This window comes from Bombus pyrosoma, linkage group LG5 (assembly GCF_014825855.1).
Source record: "Bombus pyrosoma isolate SC7728 linkage group LG5, ASM1482585v1, whole genome shotgun sequence".
NCBI lineage: Eukaryota > Metazoa > Arthropoda > Insecta > Hymenoptera > Apidae > Bombus > Bombus pyrosoma.
Window position 1 is genome coordinate 5,454,285 of NC_057774.1, and position 14,187 is coordinate 5,468,471.

At 29.1% G+C, this 14,187-nt stretch overlaps 5 protein-coding genes across 10 annotated transcripts; 4 read left to right on the forward strand and 1 right to left on the reverse strand.

The window, feature by feature from the left end:
• The first annotated feature begins 117 nt into the window (after positions 1-117).
• On the forward strand, positions 118-7,173 carry LOC122567771 (proteasome activator complex subunit 4-like). Of its 2 annotated transcripts, XM_043726745.1 has the most exons (14): positions 118-248; positions 511-791; positions 911-1,051; positions 1,143-1,314; positions 1,376-1,768; positions 1,841-1,989; positions 2,070-2,392; positions 2,473-3,445; positions 3,529-3,799; positions 3,878-4,258; positions 4,332-4,892; positions 4,972-6,525; positions 6,600-6,827; positions 6,899-7,173. In XM_043726745.1, exons 2-14 carry the CDS (start codon positions 580-582, stop codon positions 7,037-7,039), a joined length of 5,499 nt encoding a protein of 1,832 aa, XP_043582680.1. In that variant the 5' UTR covers positions 118-248; positions 511-579; the 3' UTR covers positions 7,040-7,173. The 2 variants fall into 2 exon arrangements, with proteins under 2 accessions (XP_043582680.1, XP_043582681.1); XM_043726746.1 differs by lacking the exon at positions 118-248 and having other exon boundaries at positions 670-791; positions 870-1,051.
• A 54-nt stretch (positions 7,174-7,227) lies between these two features.
• Positions 7,228-9,378, forward strand: LOC122567783 (flavin reductase (NADPH)). Of its 2 annotated transcripts, none has more exons than XM_043726767.1 (6): positions 7,228-7,248; positions 7,760-7,925; positions 8,245-8,409; positions 8,490-8,579; positions 8,661-8,792; positions 8,884-9,378. In XM_043726767.1, the coding sequence occupies exons 2-6, from the start codon at positions 7,853-7,855 to the stop codon at positions 9,027-9,029; spliced, it is 606 nt and encodes a 201-aa protein (XP_043582702.1). In that variant the 5' UTR covers positions 7,228-7,248; positions 7,760-7,852; the 3' UTR covers positions 9,030-9,378. The 2 variants fall into 2 exon arrangements, with proteins under 2 accessions (XP_043582702.1, XP_043582701.1); XM_043726766.1 differs by lacking the exon at positions 7,228-7,248 and adding an exon at positions 7,323-7,607.
• Positions 9,359-10,992, reverse strand: LOC122567784 (N-alpha-acetyltransferase 80). 2 transcript variants are annotated; one of them, XM_043726769.1, is made up of 4 exons: positions 10,799-10,992; positions 9,998-10,117; positions 9,797-9,930; positions 9,359-9,713 (listed from the first exon to the last, which is right to left on the reverse strand). In XM_043726769.1, the coding sequence occupies exons 1-4, from the start codon at positions 10,849-10,851 to the stop codon at positions 9,364-9,366; spliced, it is 657 nt and encodes a 218-aa protein (XP_043582704.1). In that variant the 5' UTR covers positions 10,852-10,992; the 3' UTR covers positions 9,359-9,363. The 2 variants fall into 2 exon arrangements, with proteins under 2 accessions (XP_043582704.1, XP_043582703.1); XM_043726768.1 differs by having other exon boundaries at positions 10,747-10,916.
• On the forward strand, positions 10,377-13,027 carry LOC122567781 (mediator of RNA polymerase II transcription subunit 6). Of its 3 annotated transcripts, none has more exons than XM_043726763.1 (5): positions 10,377-10,696; positions 11,936-12,095; positions 12,161-12,335; positions 12,405-12,651; positions 12,726-13,027. In XM_043726763.1, exons 2-5 carry the CDS (start codon positions 12,001-12,003, stop codon positions 12,803-12,805), a joined length of 597 nt encoding a protein of 198 aa, XP_043582698.1. In that variant the 5' UTR covers positions 10,377-10,696; positions 11,936-12,000; the 3' UTR covers positions 12,806-13,027. The 3 variants fall into 3 exon arrangements, with proteins under 3 accessions (XP_043582698.1, XP_043582696.1, XP_043582697.1); XM_043726761.1 differs by lacking the exon at positions 10,377-10,696 and adding an exon at positions 11,695-11,836; XM_043726762.1 differs by lacking the exon at positions 10,377-10,696 and adding an exon at positions 11,695-11,836 and having other exon boundaries at positions 12,161-12,320.
• Positions 13,028-13,261: 234 nt separating this feature from the next.
• On the forward strand, positions 13,262-14,127 carry LOC122567785. The gene is made up of 2 exons (XM_043726770.1): positions 13,262-13,686; positions 13,772-14,127. The coding sequence occupies exons 1-2, from the start codon at positions 13,519-13,521 to the stop codon at positions 14,108-14,110; spliced, it is 507 nt and encodes a 168-aa protein (XP_043582705.1). The 5' UTR covers positions 13,262-13,518; the 3' UTR covers positions 14,111-14,127.
• Positions 14,128-14,187: the final 60 nt, after the last annotated feature.

The following is a 14,187-nucleotide window of genomic DNA, read 5'->3' on the forward strand; positions in this document are numbered from 1 at the left end:
GTTAGACTATTATACGGTCTAAGGCATAAGATAAAGTACAAAGAATATATGTAGTACATATAGGATAATATACGTTTACATTATACGTATGCTAATAAGCTATAAACAGTAGATGTGTATTTAAATTTCTTTTAGTTTCAGTTTTTCATATTCAAAGCATACTTAAATGTACATTTACCACTTACCGTTTATCAATCATTCCTGATTTAACTTTCTTATATTCTTTTGTGGGAAAAGCATAAAAAAAGGTAATTATTTAATTATAAATGAGATATTACGAAAAGTATTCAAAATGAAAAATCGAATTTGTTATCGATAATATTAATAAGCATATTGAATATCGATATATTGAATACGAAGGTCGACGTTTCTCTAGATTTATAGTAATTCATGCTTCTTTTTATTCATCAAATATGGCATCCTAAAATGCAAAACATGACTCAATAAAATCGAAGCAGAATAAGCAAGTTGTTACTGACTTAATAATATACATGATTTTGCATTGTACAGTGCGCTCTTTCGTAGGCTGCATCTATTTGTGCTTCTTGTGTTCGTAATAGTAAGACAGTTTAAGTGACAATGAACAAGAATCTCACAGATATTTGTATTTACAAAAGTATAGAAGATGTTCAATCTAAGAAATTTATATACAATAAGTTGTTGCCTTATGCAGATGAAGTAGAGACAGAAACACAGGTTTTATTAGCCGAAATTAAAGCAAATTTAGGGCGTGCTGTTATGTTTAATGAAATATGGCCAGGCTGCTATGTATGGGTTAATAAATTAGGCCAGTGAGTATATTTATTTATATTATTACATTATTTGAAAGAAAGACAATAATTACATTTTAATTATACTGCTTATTTTAGAAAATATATTTGTAATTTGGATTCATGAATATTTTTTCTAGTTATATAAACATGTATGGATTTAACTTCAGCAAAGAAGATCACATCTTGCTTATAAAGTTATTATATGAACTGGTTACAGTTTCAGAAATGCCTACAGCTTCTACATTTCAGTGTCTTGTTGCATTACTAGTGTTGTTAAAGTAAGATGATTTAACTTTTATGCATAACATTATATAGGATTATCATTTGTTATAAGAAATGAATTTCACATGTTTTAATATATATTTACAGAAAGAAGAAATTTATATCTCCTGATGAATTGGAACTGCCATGGCGACCTCTTTATAATATGATTCTTCGTATAATGAAAGCAAAAGAAAATCGTCCTGAAATGTACCATATTTGTCATCTTTTTGAAAATACAACAGAATCACTTATTATATATGCAAAAGTTTATTTTCCTGTAAGTGAATATTTTTCTTAAGTAAATTAACAAAAGAATGAAAATTAATCTTTTATAATAGTTAAGTGCAACACAGGAGATATTAGATGAATTAAGACCAACTTTATGCCTCACTGATGTCATAAAAATGTCTGAAAGTATACAACTATTACGGTGGTTTTTACCAGTACAATTGCCTCCAAAATACCATTCAATTGGATATCAACTATGGTTTGAAGAATTTATGAAAATATGGGAAATATGTCACAATGCACCAACATGGGAAAATAAAATGATGGACTTAATGGCAGCAGTAGCTAATTATAACATTGGATATATTAATTGGGAACCTTATATACCATTGATGTTCACTAGATTTATACGGTGCTTAAAATTACCAGTATCATATAATAAAATACAAAGACATCATGAAATAGATGCAAGTTCTATAACAATATGGATAGTAGCAGTTCTGGTAAAATTTTATTGAAAATTAAAGAGTATATTTAAATAAAATATCATTTCATATATTGTATAATGTTTCTAGGGAAATGGTTCAAGTGCTCAAACATATCTTGATAAGTTTTTAAAAACGATAGAAACATATTTTCATCCTGCTAATAATGGTTACTGGTTGAGTATATTAAAAGAGATTCTTATGAAGCTTTCATTTTATTTTATTTCGCGTTTGCACAAGTGAGAATCAATAACAAGTTTTAAAATTAATTTTTATAAGTATTTATAAATTTATAATGTATGTCTTATTTATATTATAGAGAAAGGTATGCTGAGCCAACTTGGGAAACTCCCATTCCTGAAGAGTATAAATTAACTGATAGTCATGTTGATGCATTTGTCAAAAGTATGTTGCCAGTAACTATGGCATCAATATTTAATAAATTAAGTGTTAATCATGCATCACAAGCTTTACAATATCTTGCTACTATGAGGCCCAATTTGGTTATTCCATATGTTTTGGATAGAGTGTCTTCTACATTGGATTCTCTCACAATAGAATCATATAAATTGATTGCTACATTAAATTGTATGGAAGCTATAGCTAGGCCAATGGCAGAAGGGTCTAAAAATGTAAATACAGGTGTGGATTATGCTTTCCTGGCTACTTTCTGATATGATTTACTATTTTACATTTTTATGAATTATAAATTTCTTTTGCAGACTATACATACCCAGAAGGACCAAGACATATTTTACCACTACTTTCTCTGCTTCTATCTAGCATTGATCCAAATAATCCAGAAAAGTGCTTTTTAGCTTTCCGTCTTATCTCAGTTTATGCCTGTTTCATACCTATTGTGGATACTTCTAAACCAATCACAACAATAGATGAAGAAAATAGATTAGATTATGAAACAGCGTCTGGATTTGAAGATTTTGTTTTACAATTTTTGGACAAGATATTTTCTTTCATAGATCACAGTTCTCTAGAATTAGTTAGATTAGAAAATTCTGCTGGTGGCGAGAAAAGTAAATTAGAAAAGGTCACAGAAACCGTTCTGTATAATGTGTGCATGATCCTGTTAATGTATATTAATGATGCAATATTTAAAAAGGCTTTAGATAAATTATGCACATTTATAACTGAACGTACACTCGAAATTAAAGTTGCTGGGCAGTTGGCAGCTGGTTTGTGTCGAGTATTTGCCCAAGTTAATGGCAAAGAAACTTTGAGAACATTATTGCCTGTACTTTCACAAACTATCTTAGATATCACGGGCGAAAGTAATGATATTATTAAGGAAGAACATGTGGATGATCGTCTTTTATATGCAATGTTGCTTTTATCTGCAACTGTTACTACAACAGGGAACAATTTACTACCTTATATAGATACACTCACAACAGTTCTTGACCGTGTAGTGATTTTAAACTCTAGAGAAGGAAACAATTTAGCTTGTACATTATTAAGATCAGTCCTTCATTCATTATCTACTATGGTACCATATCACTTTACATCTACTGATGAAATAAAGTACTGGGGTCAAGTTCTGGATATTAATAGCTTAGATGTCAAATGGTACATTCCTGATGAGAAAGAAATGGCTGCAATAAATCGAATATTTTTAAGATATCTTATTCCTGAAACAAGTAAATTAAAGACATATTGTAAACGCTTGACCACATTAAGGAGGTTAACTATTGATCACTTCTATATAATATTTAATGATAATATTCATTAAGAATAGGTGAAATAAAATTATTATATGATTTTAGAGAAGAGTTACTGACTAGCTTAAATATTGTAAGCAGCATTATTGAAGGTTGTGAATCTGTTTTACCTATATATGAAGGAAAACCATTAGATTTAGTGAAATCGTCTTTAAAATGGCAACCTTTCAGGCCAACACTTGGCCTGAAACATGAAATATTAATGCCTAATGGTAGTAACGTTAAACGTTACATTGGAACACTTATGTATAAATTGCAAAGTATAATACTTGAAAATACAGAGGGTGATACAAAAAGTTTATTTGTTTTGATAAAGGTATCTGTTTAAATATACTATTTAGAATAATAAGTTAATAAAGAATATTAAACACATTATAAAATTCTTTTATTCTAGATTTGGGGCTATCTCTTATTAGGACCTGCATCTGTTTCAACTAATGTTTTAAATTATAGAAATATAAAAAGAGCACACAGAATGATGAAGGATATGTTAGTAAGAAAAAAGGGAATAATGGGATCCTTTGTATTACTATGTGCAGAAGTTCAACACAAAACTCGATCATATTTACAGTTTTTTAATTTAACTGAAGCTCATAGAAAAATAATGTTAAAATTATTTAGATTGGCTACTAGTAGGTACTCTGACGTGCGATGTCAAGCTCAACGCGTCCTTTTTCGGGCTTTCCATCATTTGACGTTGTCATCTAGAATCATTATTCCAAAATTACTTGAAATATTGAGGGCGGATCCGGAAGCAGATCATGATGCGTATAAGGTATGGACGACAATAATCATAACAAACAACGTTTAATACAATTTTTTTTAATACTTCATTTTATCTTACATAGGGAGCTCTGAATATTTTAATTGATTCTCAAGAAACAATTATCGAACATGATTGGAATAAACTGAGAGATTTATGGACAACTTTGGTACTTTCTAAACCATGTGAGAAATTATCTATAATTCGCTTGAAAGAAGATGTTGTGAAATATATAAGTAAACAATTTACAACGATCGCTATTACGTCTGAAATACCGAATACATGTTTGGAAATTGCAACAGCTTTATGGAAGACTAGTCCTGAACCTACTTTACCTCAGCCCACAGAGGATGAAATTGTGGAAGGTTCAAAAATTGCACAAGCATTTAATGAAAATAATTTGGCATCTTATAATGGTTTAATAAATGATCTCTTAAATGCCCTTTTGGAAAAAAATTTACATTGGCGACATCGTTTAATGGCAATAGACTTTATTCGACATTTAGTTCACCCAGAACAAATTTATCCACCAAAAGTAGTTCGTTACTTTGTAGGAGCATTAATACACGATTCATTAAGTGAAAGAAATATTGCTCTTCGTGTAGTTATATGTATGTTGCAACAACAAAAAAGAGAACATCCAAAGGTAAAGTACTTATTTAAAGAAAAAATTTATTTTGCAAATAATTTTGGTATAATTTAAACACAAATTTTTTAATTTCAAGATAACTATTGATCCACCAACATCACCAGAACAAAATGAATCATCAGAAAATCAATCTGTGAAGTTCAAACGAGGGCAAAGACCAGACAATGCTTGGCTCCAATATAATTTCGAAACTCGGCCCTTGACTGCAGAGCAATGGGATGAACCCAGATTTATTCATAAGCCATATCTAGGATATTACACATGGCCAAAAAAAATTGAAATGTATGCGCCGACACCTCAACAACCATGTCTAGATCCAAATGTACGAAAATTAACAGATCATGAAAAAGAAATCGATCTCTTTTTTAACGATTTGCAAAATATAAAAAAACTCATAAAATTTTATAGTCTTGAAACAAAAAAGGACAATGACAAATTCAATTATTATAAATATCGTCTTTTTAAAGCCCTTTTTCGTAATCATGGGATAGTATTCCTAAAAAATTTTCTGCCACATTTACATGAGTTGGTGAAGGATAAACAAGAAAGTAGTCAAAGGTGTGCAGCCGAGATTATTGCGGGAATCATTAAGGGTTCAAAACATTGGCCATTTAATATGGTTTGTGAAATGTGGGATTCTTTATTACCAATTATAAAACTTGCCTTAATTAATATGACACCAGAAACTCTTGAGGACTGGGTCCTTTGTTTTTCCACAGCTCAACAATGTAGAGATCCAAATAGACAATACTGGTTACTGGAGCATTTGATGGAAGAAATTTTTGTTAGCGAATCAGAATCGTCTTTTATTGAATCGGGACGATTGTTTATTTTACAAACGACTCTTACTGAACAACTATGGCGGGTTTTGGAGTTATTACAACGTTTGTTGAAACGGGTAGAAGATAGATTATTAGCAAATCCATTTGAAAACGTGAGAGAACGGTTAAGTTCTGTTTTAGTAACGGTGTTCACAAGTTTAAGGACTTCAAACAATCAGTCAGCACCGCAAATACAAGATTTCTTAAATAAAATAGTGCCAAAATTACAACCTCTTGTAGATGAAAATGCAACGAAATTCAACAATGATGTAAAAGATCTGCCTGCACATGTATCTATTGTTAAATCGAACGATCTAAAAGAAATAGGAATAAATGAAGAAGAGAAAGAAAGAGCGATTCGATTACTTAAGACAATTTGTAAATGGATTGTAGATATGAATCGTCCATGGTATGGTTTACCGCCAGAATTGTATCAAATATTTCCAATCATCTATCAGATGGAAAATTGCGAAACAGACGAAGAATTGAAACAGTCTTGTACATCTGCTTTAACAATATATGCACAAGCATTCACATTGCCATGTAATATGCCAGTAGCTTTAGAAGCAGTAGAAAAAATGTCAAAGCATGTATCTTGGTGGACAAGATCTGCTTGTTTGGACTTCCTTCAAGCTTGGGTATTTTACAACATGTGTACATTTTTAAGTAATCCATCATGGGTCAATTCTGTTAAAGATATAGTTTTACGTTTATTAGAAGATGAACGAGTTGAAGTAAGAAAAAATGCTGGCGAAGTACTTAGCGGATTAGTGCATTGTATGTTTATACCCAAATTAGAATCTTTATTGGTAAATATATTTGAAATATTTTTATGATAATTATTACCAGCAGTTATATTTATAGATTTTTTCTAATTTTTCAGGATGAATTCAAGAAAAAAGCAAACATTAAATTATGTAAAAAAGAAGCTTTGAATAGTAATAAGGAAGGAACAAAAAAGAATCTAAAAGCTGATGCTTTACGTATTCGTCATGCAGCTATAATAGGAATGTGTGCATTTGTACAAGCTCATCCATATGATATACCAAAATATGTTCCTCCAATTTTTGAACATCTTCGTGCTCATATGAATGATCCACAACCTATACCAGTTAGTATCCAAAATAAATTTGAAACATGATACAATAATTCATTAAATAATAAAATTCCTCTGAGTTACAGATGACAATTAAAGAGACTTTGGATGATTTTAAAAGAACTCATAATGGATGGAGGGGTGTGGAGGAGTATATGCAACATTTCACAGAAGAACAATTATCTGTATTGCAAGATTTAATAATGCCACCATCCTATTATGCCTAACAGAAAGTTAACATTTTTATTATATAGTAAAGAATTTTTTAGTAATAATAATATAAAAGTCGTGTACATGATATTTAACAAAAAATGTATTGGTATTTCGCTGTGAAAATATACAAAATATAATATAAAATATACAAAAGAAGCCATACTTGTTTATTTAAGACTATCTAAGTGTTAATACAGTTTTAATATGAATTATTATACATAAGGTATATATGTTTCTGCTAAAACAACAAATTTGAATATTTTAATTAAGCTAGATATTAAATAAATGATAATTTACGAAGTTTCATGCAATAAATAGTAAACGCCACTATAATTTAGAAAGTTTAACTTATTGAAATTATTACTGACTACCTCTCAAATTAAATGTTTGTAAACTATTTTATGTTTATACCTTAATTAATATTTTTATTTTTATCGATATGAAACAAAAAAGTAAATGTTATATCATGTAATAATGACTATATGTTCTTTAAGTCTAAAAAATATTTACGCTAAATATAAAGTTTTTCTAGAGAATAGGTTAGACTACTAAAATAGGCTTGAGGTTTTATGGAAAATTCTAGTACGTATATATGATATGATAAAACTCATTTAGATATCTAGTAACTTATTCTTTTAATTCGATTCATTTATATGTAATGGATAAATCTGAAAAAATATACGTCATATACTTGTTTGCAACTTTTTTGAAATTTCAATTTTAAATTTTTCTAGACATGACATAGCATTTCTGATTAGACAATCGTTTCTAAGTATTTGAAGTGGATAAAGAATTTTCAGTAGCTATCTGATAGCAGTTGTATCGCCATGAATCGAATAGTGATATTTGGAGCTACAGGAAATACCGGACTATGTGCTTTAAATAGCGCTGTAAATAAGGGTATAGTCTTATCTACTATTTACCATTTAACTTTGTAATCTATTCTTTCATATATATTAGAAAGAGATTTTAATTATCGAAAATGTAATAAAGATATAAAATATTTTATAGACAGGTAATATCGTTATGATCAATCACTGTATTTGGTTTTGTTTATACTCTCGTTCCGGTATATTCGCGAACGATGATTTTAATAAAAAATATGAAATAGCCAGAAAGGTTTTTGTAAAAATCTTAGACAAAGTACAAGCATATAGTATTTGAAAAATGCAAGTTATGCGCAAAACTAATTTTATTTTGATTATCTTAAAAAATTTAGGATTAAATATAAGAGCATTTGTAAGAGATGAAAGCAAAGTACCAACAAATTTAAAAGATAAAATTGAAATAGTCGTTGGAGATGTTACTAATGCAGAAGAAGTTTCAAATGCAATATCTAATAGGGATGCAGTGGTTGTTGTGCTTGGCACACGGAATGATTTAAGTAAATATTCAATTTTATATGAAATATTAATTTTTCAGCCTACAATATGAGCTTAATATCCATTGCAAATTTTCATTTAGGTCCAACTACAGTATTGTCCAATGGTATGAAAAATATAATAGATGCTATGAAAGTACACAATGTAGAAATAGTATCTGTTTGTTTATCTGGTAAATTTTGCTTAATCTTTTTACTTACAACACATATTGATAATTTTCATGTATTGTTAATTAATATTTTGTTTCTTGCAGCATTTTTGTTTTACAAACCTGAAGCAGTGCCTGATATATTTAAAGATGTAAATGCAGATCACCAGCGAATGTTCGACCTTCTTAAAGAAAGTAAATTAAAATGGATTGCAATATTACCACCCCATTTTACAAGTATGTCATTATTTGTAATTTTGAAGAAATTATTGACATATATTTCATAATTACAGACAATCATTTGTATATATATTTTGTCTATTTGCAGATGTACAAAGATTAAAATATGTAGTAAAGCATGATGAGTCTCCTGGTCGGACTATTTCCATACATGATTTAGGAGATTTTCTTATTGAAAGTCTTCAACAACCAGAACATTATCAGAAAGTTTGTGGTATTGCTAACATTGCATAATATAACAAAAAGTACATTTTGTAATGTGGTCAGAATTAAAAAATATTTTGGAGAATATTTTCGGCTTTTAGTCATATAAAAAAATAAATAGGTAATATGAAAAGGCACCTTCTAATTTGTACAAAATGTATTACATTGAAAGTATGCAGCTACTGAAAAATATTTGTGATTTTAAATATCTATTGGAATGGTTATAATTTCTTGTAAAATATAAGGATGTGTGCATGAGAAGTGTTTCTGTATTTAAAAGCAATTAAAAAAATAATTTTTTAGATAAATAAATAAATAATATACATTTGTGGAATATAAAAGAATCTTGAAAAAAATAAAACTGTTACTGTGATGATAATCTTTTTACCATATGTGTTCTGTGTGTTAAGATACCTAGATCATAAAACTTTGGCATCTGAAAGTTTGGCATTGGAGGTGGTGGTGGACCACAATATTGCGTACTTTTTTCTTTAAGCTTTGCTTTAGTAAATGCTGCACTAGAATATACAACATCATTGATGCCTGATGCTTTAAATGGATCACAGGTTTTATATCCATTTTTTAGGTAAAAAAGTTCTTGGCCTTTAGTTATTAAATATACATTTTTAATTCCTTTCTTTGCTACATGTTCCTCAGCTCCACGTAGTAGTCTAGATCCTAAACCCTGAGATCTACGCTGGTAGTCAATTATCACTAAGACATGAAATAGAAAATTAAATTTGGTTCTTGTTTGTACACTTTCATATTTTTCTCTTTGTTAAACTAATTATACTTACCTGATTGTATAAAACAACTATGACGTAATCGTGGTATTAAAGATATTTTACAATGACCAAGGACTCTGTCCTCTTTGTCTATTAGTATAAGACATGTGGGAAATTCATCGCATGATACATTCAGAAATTTTAACCTATTTTACATTGAAGTTCATTTAATTATTAAATAGGACTTTGTTTAAATTAAGTATTATGATATACCGTGCAGTTTCACTTCTTGGCCATTCAGAATTCAGTAATGTACAACAGTCTGGAATTAGGTCTGGTCTTTTATGAAGTGGTACTATTCTATATTCCTTTTCAATAGCAGTCATATCTTTTCTGTAATAATGAATCATGATAATATAATTTTTGTGCCATTTAATTTAACTTTCTTAGGTTCGAAATATTTCAAAAAGTAGAATAGTAAAAGATTTGCATTATTTTTGTGATAACAGTTATTAATAGAAATATTAAAAGGAACTGAAAAAATTAAAAGATTGTAATAAGATAATGGTAATGAAAAGCATATAGAAATAGATTTCGCGATAATATTACGTAAAGTATCTATTTTTATAGCTATAATCATGACAATAATTTTCATATTTTCGGGGAAAGGAATTAAAAATAACTTGTCATGAAATATCGAAAGTAAAATTTCTTCATATTATAGAAGAAGTAACGTTACAATAAAAATTATTGTTTTATTTTTATATAAATTATGACGTAAAGATATCGGAGAAGAATCCATTAAGCAACTAGAAAGGTTAAATAATACATATTTCATATTAATATACGAGACAAAATTTGTTCGAGTAAAACGGACGGATGGTCGGAGATTGGGATCTATCTGACTGATTGACTCCTTTAGAGGGAAAAGCGTGCAACAACCTGTGATTGACAGGTATCGAAAAATAGAAGGTAACATATGTGAACAAGTGTAATAAATAGCTTGGTGCAGATGTCCTTACCGTATTTTTCTAACTGGATGATGAGAACTTGACACACAAGTTTAAAGGTCACTGTGCTTCACCTATATGTATCCCGTGTGGAAATAGCTTTGAGATTAATATCATCTTGAGCCAAGAATGATACTTCTCTTGAACATATCCCCACTGTTACATAAAATTTTCGTAGCACCCAGTGGTATTATAGAGTACATCACCTCATTTCAAGTCATTCTTCCACTAATACGTCTTTTATCTAATAATCATATCTTTACTTGTTAATCTTAATAGAAAGGAATTTTATACTATATATAAAATATCTGGGAAATACCTGTACTATTTTTAATTTCCAATTACATATTTTATTTTTTTACAAAAAGTTTTGTAGTCTATTTTTTATTTTGTAAATTGTAATGTGATACATTATTAGAATGTTAGATAAGAAAAATTTCATTTTTTATTTGCTTTTTTATTTTATTTATTTTGCTTATTTATTTTATTTCTCTGTATAAAGTATCTCACTGGGACATGTCCATGACCCATTCTCTTTCGAACGCGAGTCTCCTTTTTTGCATTTGACCCATTTTTTTAAATAGCCTCTGTTCTACATATATATGTGAACAATGTCCTGCATTCTTTATTTCGACAGTGATGGTCAATAATTGTTTCTGAATAATACGATTTTAAGAAATTACAGAAAAAGTAATTCTTTTGCATTTATCACTCACGAAAAGAAACAAAATAAGTGTTCATGGAAATTACTATGTATGTATTTCTCATTTCTTACTTGTCATTATTTTGAATTTTAAATCTCAGGATTAATGAGATTTGAGAACCATTGTTGATCCCGTTAATTGTTTACTTGTATCATTCCTGTGTTTCTAATATCTTATTTTTAGTATTTAAATCAAATAAATAATGGTATTCATACAGATTATTTAGAAATATTTATAATTACAAGTAATAATATTGCGCATAAACTCCATTAACGGAAATGAGACGTACAAGCAATAGTACATTATATCAGTTGTGTGTATGAAACAAATATTTTAAATATTTAACAAACATATAATTCATAACATAAAAATGTTGTCTGCAAGACCTCCTGTAACAGGTAATAACATACGGAAATAAAGTTTATTAATACAGTTAATATAATAAACTTGTTTATGTTGTTCCTAACCTCCTACTTTTTATTTCATACAATTAATAGAAAATCCTTTGGGACTTTCTTGGCATGATAGTGCATGGATTCCTGTATTAAATCCAAACAATATAATGGATTACTTTTCTGAAAGAAGTAATCCTTTTTATGACAGAACATGTAATAATGAAATTGTCAAAATGCAGCGTTTAAGTCCTGATCAGTTACAGTAAGTAATATGAGTAAAAGCATTGTTTAAATGTAAAATATTAATAATCAAATATTTATTTTTAGAAATATGACTGGCCTTGAATATATTCTTTTACACGTTCAAGCACCTATTTTGTATGTGATCAGGAAGCAACACCGCCATACTCCTACTTTAGCAGCACCACTTGCAGACTATTATATCATTGCAGGTGTTGTGTATCAAGCTCCTGATTTGGCATCGGTTGTGAGCTCTAGATTGGTACTTAAAATTTATTAAAAATGAGTATTATCAGGACATATTGTTAATTTATGGAACTTTGTTTTATAGTTATCTACAGTACATCACTTACAATCCGCTTTTGAAGAAGCTAGTTCATGTTCAAGATATCATCCTAGTAAAGGCTACTACTGGGATTTCAAAAATGGGAAAGCTATGGCAGCAAAGAAAGAAACACCTGTTCGTGAAGAACCAAGTTCTTTATTTCAGCGACAAAGGGTGGATATGTTACTTGCTGAACTTACGCGGAAATTCCCATTGCCTATTCCAAAGCCAGTGCACCAAGCTATAGAACCTTGTAAATACTTATTTTAGTAGTTTCTTTTGAAGTATTTTAAGCATCAAAGTAAAATTAATTTGTTAATCTTTTAGCAATGGAAATTAAACAAGAAGTAAAAACAGAAAAGAAGGACATGAAACCACCACCAGAAAAGAAACCAAAAGTTAATTAATAAGGGCTTATAATGGTTTAATAAGAATATAAAACCAATAATGTTCTATGTTTATATTGTATTTTATCTCAATTTTTATTTTATGAAATAGGTATTTAGCATTATTAATTATATCTTTTTCGTTAAGTAAGAAGTGTGATGAACTGGTGTGCATGTGAATATATTTTGGCAAACTACTGAATTTGTATGAAATTAAAAATAAAAAATAGAAAATATTTGTCACTTGGTAGTATTTTATTTTTTCCTGCACCATGGACAATCTGGATTATCCACTTCTTCTTCTACATTTATTTTCATCCGTGGAGTCTCTTTCTTCTTAATCTTCCCTTTTTTATTAAATTTGCGACAAAAGGTAGAATCTGGACATTTAATTGTTTCTTTCTCGGATGATGGATGACGAAAAAATCCTTGATGTTTATTTGCTCGCATTAACCAAAAATATCTTGATGTAGCAAATGATCTGATCTATAAAATTACTGTGTTGTTGTAACTATTGAATGAAATTGAGAAGTATTTTGTTACAAACTTTCATATTAATTTGTATAATCGATTTAATATGATGCATTACGTTAAATTTTCAGTTAAGGAAATGGTTATGAAAATATTTTAGAACCTCAAAATGATATTAATAAAATATACTAGTGTTTCAACTATTTTTTAGAGTTTCATTTGTAATTTTCTATTACGAAGAAGAATGGCACGTAAGGTAAAAAATGATATGTGACGGAAATACGTGTCCTGAGAAATACGTAGATGAAAAATTTTTCGGACAGGGTACCTGTGATTCTGACAAAGATGAATTTATAAAAAATTTGAAACACGAAAAGTGCAAAATAATTCAGTTAGTTCGTCGACAAATGCGTAAATTTTATGATACTCAAGTAACATTAAATATCAATGAAAATATTTAATTTGGGATTTACGCTCGTGTATCTTAGAGGAATAGTATGATTTTTTTTTCCCCAGTACAACGCATCTTCAATATCAAATGGATGGCAAACAAGATACATGCAAGAATCGCCAAATATGTCATATATAGTAAAGCGCGAAATGGATATAACAGAAGATAAAAATAAAGAAGCAACTGATGTACCGGGAAGGAGTACAATGTCAGATGATCAAGCATTGTGTTTGCGTACCTTGGGAAAAATTCGAAAAAAAATTTGTATGACAGTTTTAATTGCTGGAATCATCATACTGATGACAGTGATTTACGGCATTTATTTCCGCGCTTATCTTTGCAATAATGGGAAATCTTGCATCACATCCCTTCAGTACACTCACGTTAAAAATGCATTATTTTAAATATGCACGACAAACACGAGAGATTAAGATAAATCGTTGGAGAAGATAATGGATATTGTTGCGATTGTGGGTAAATT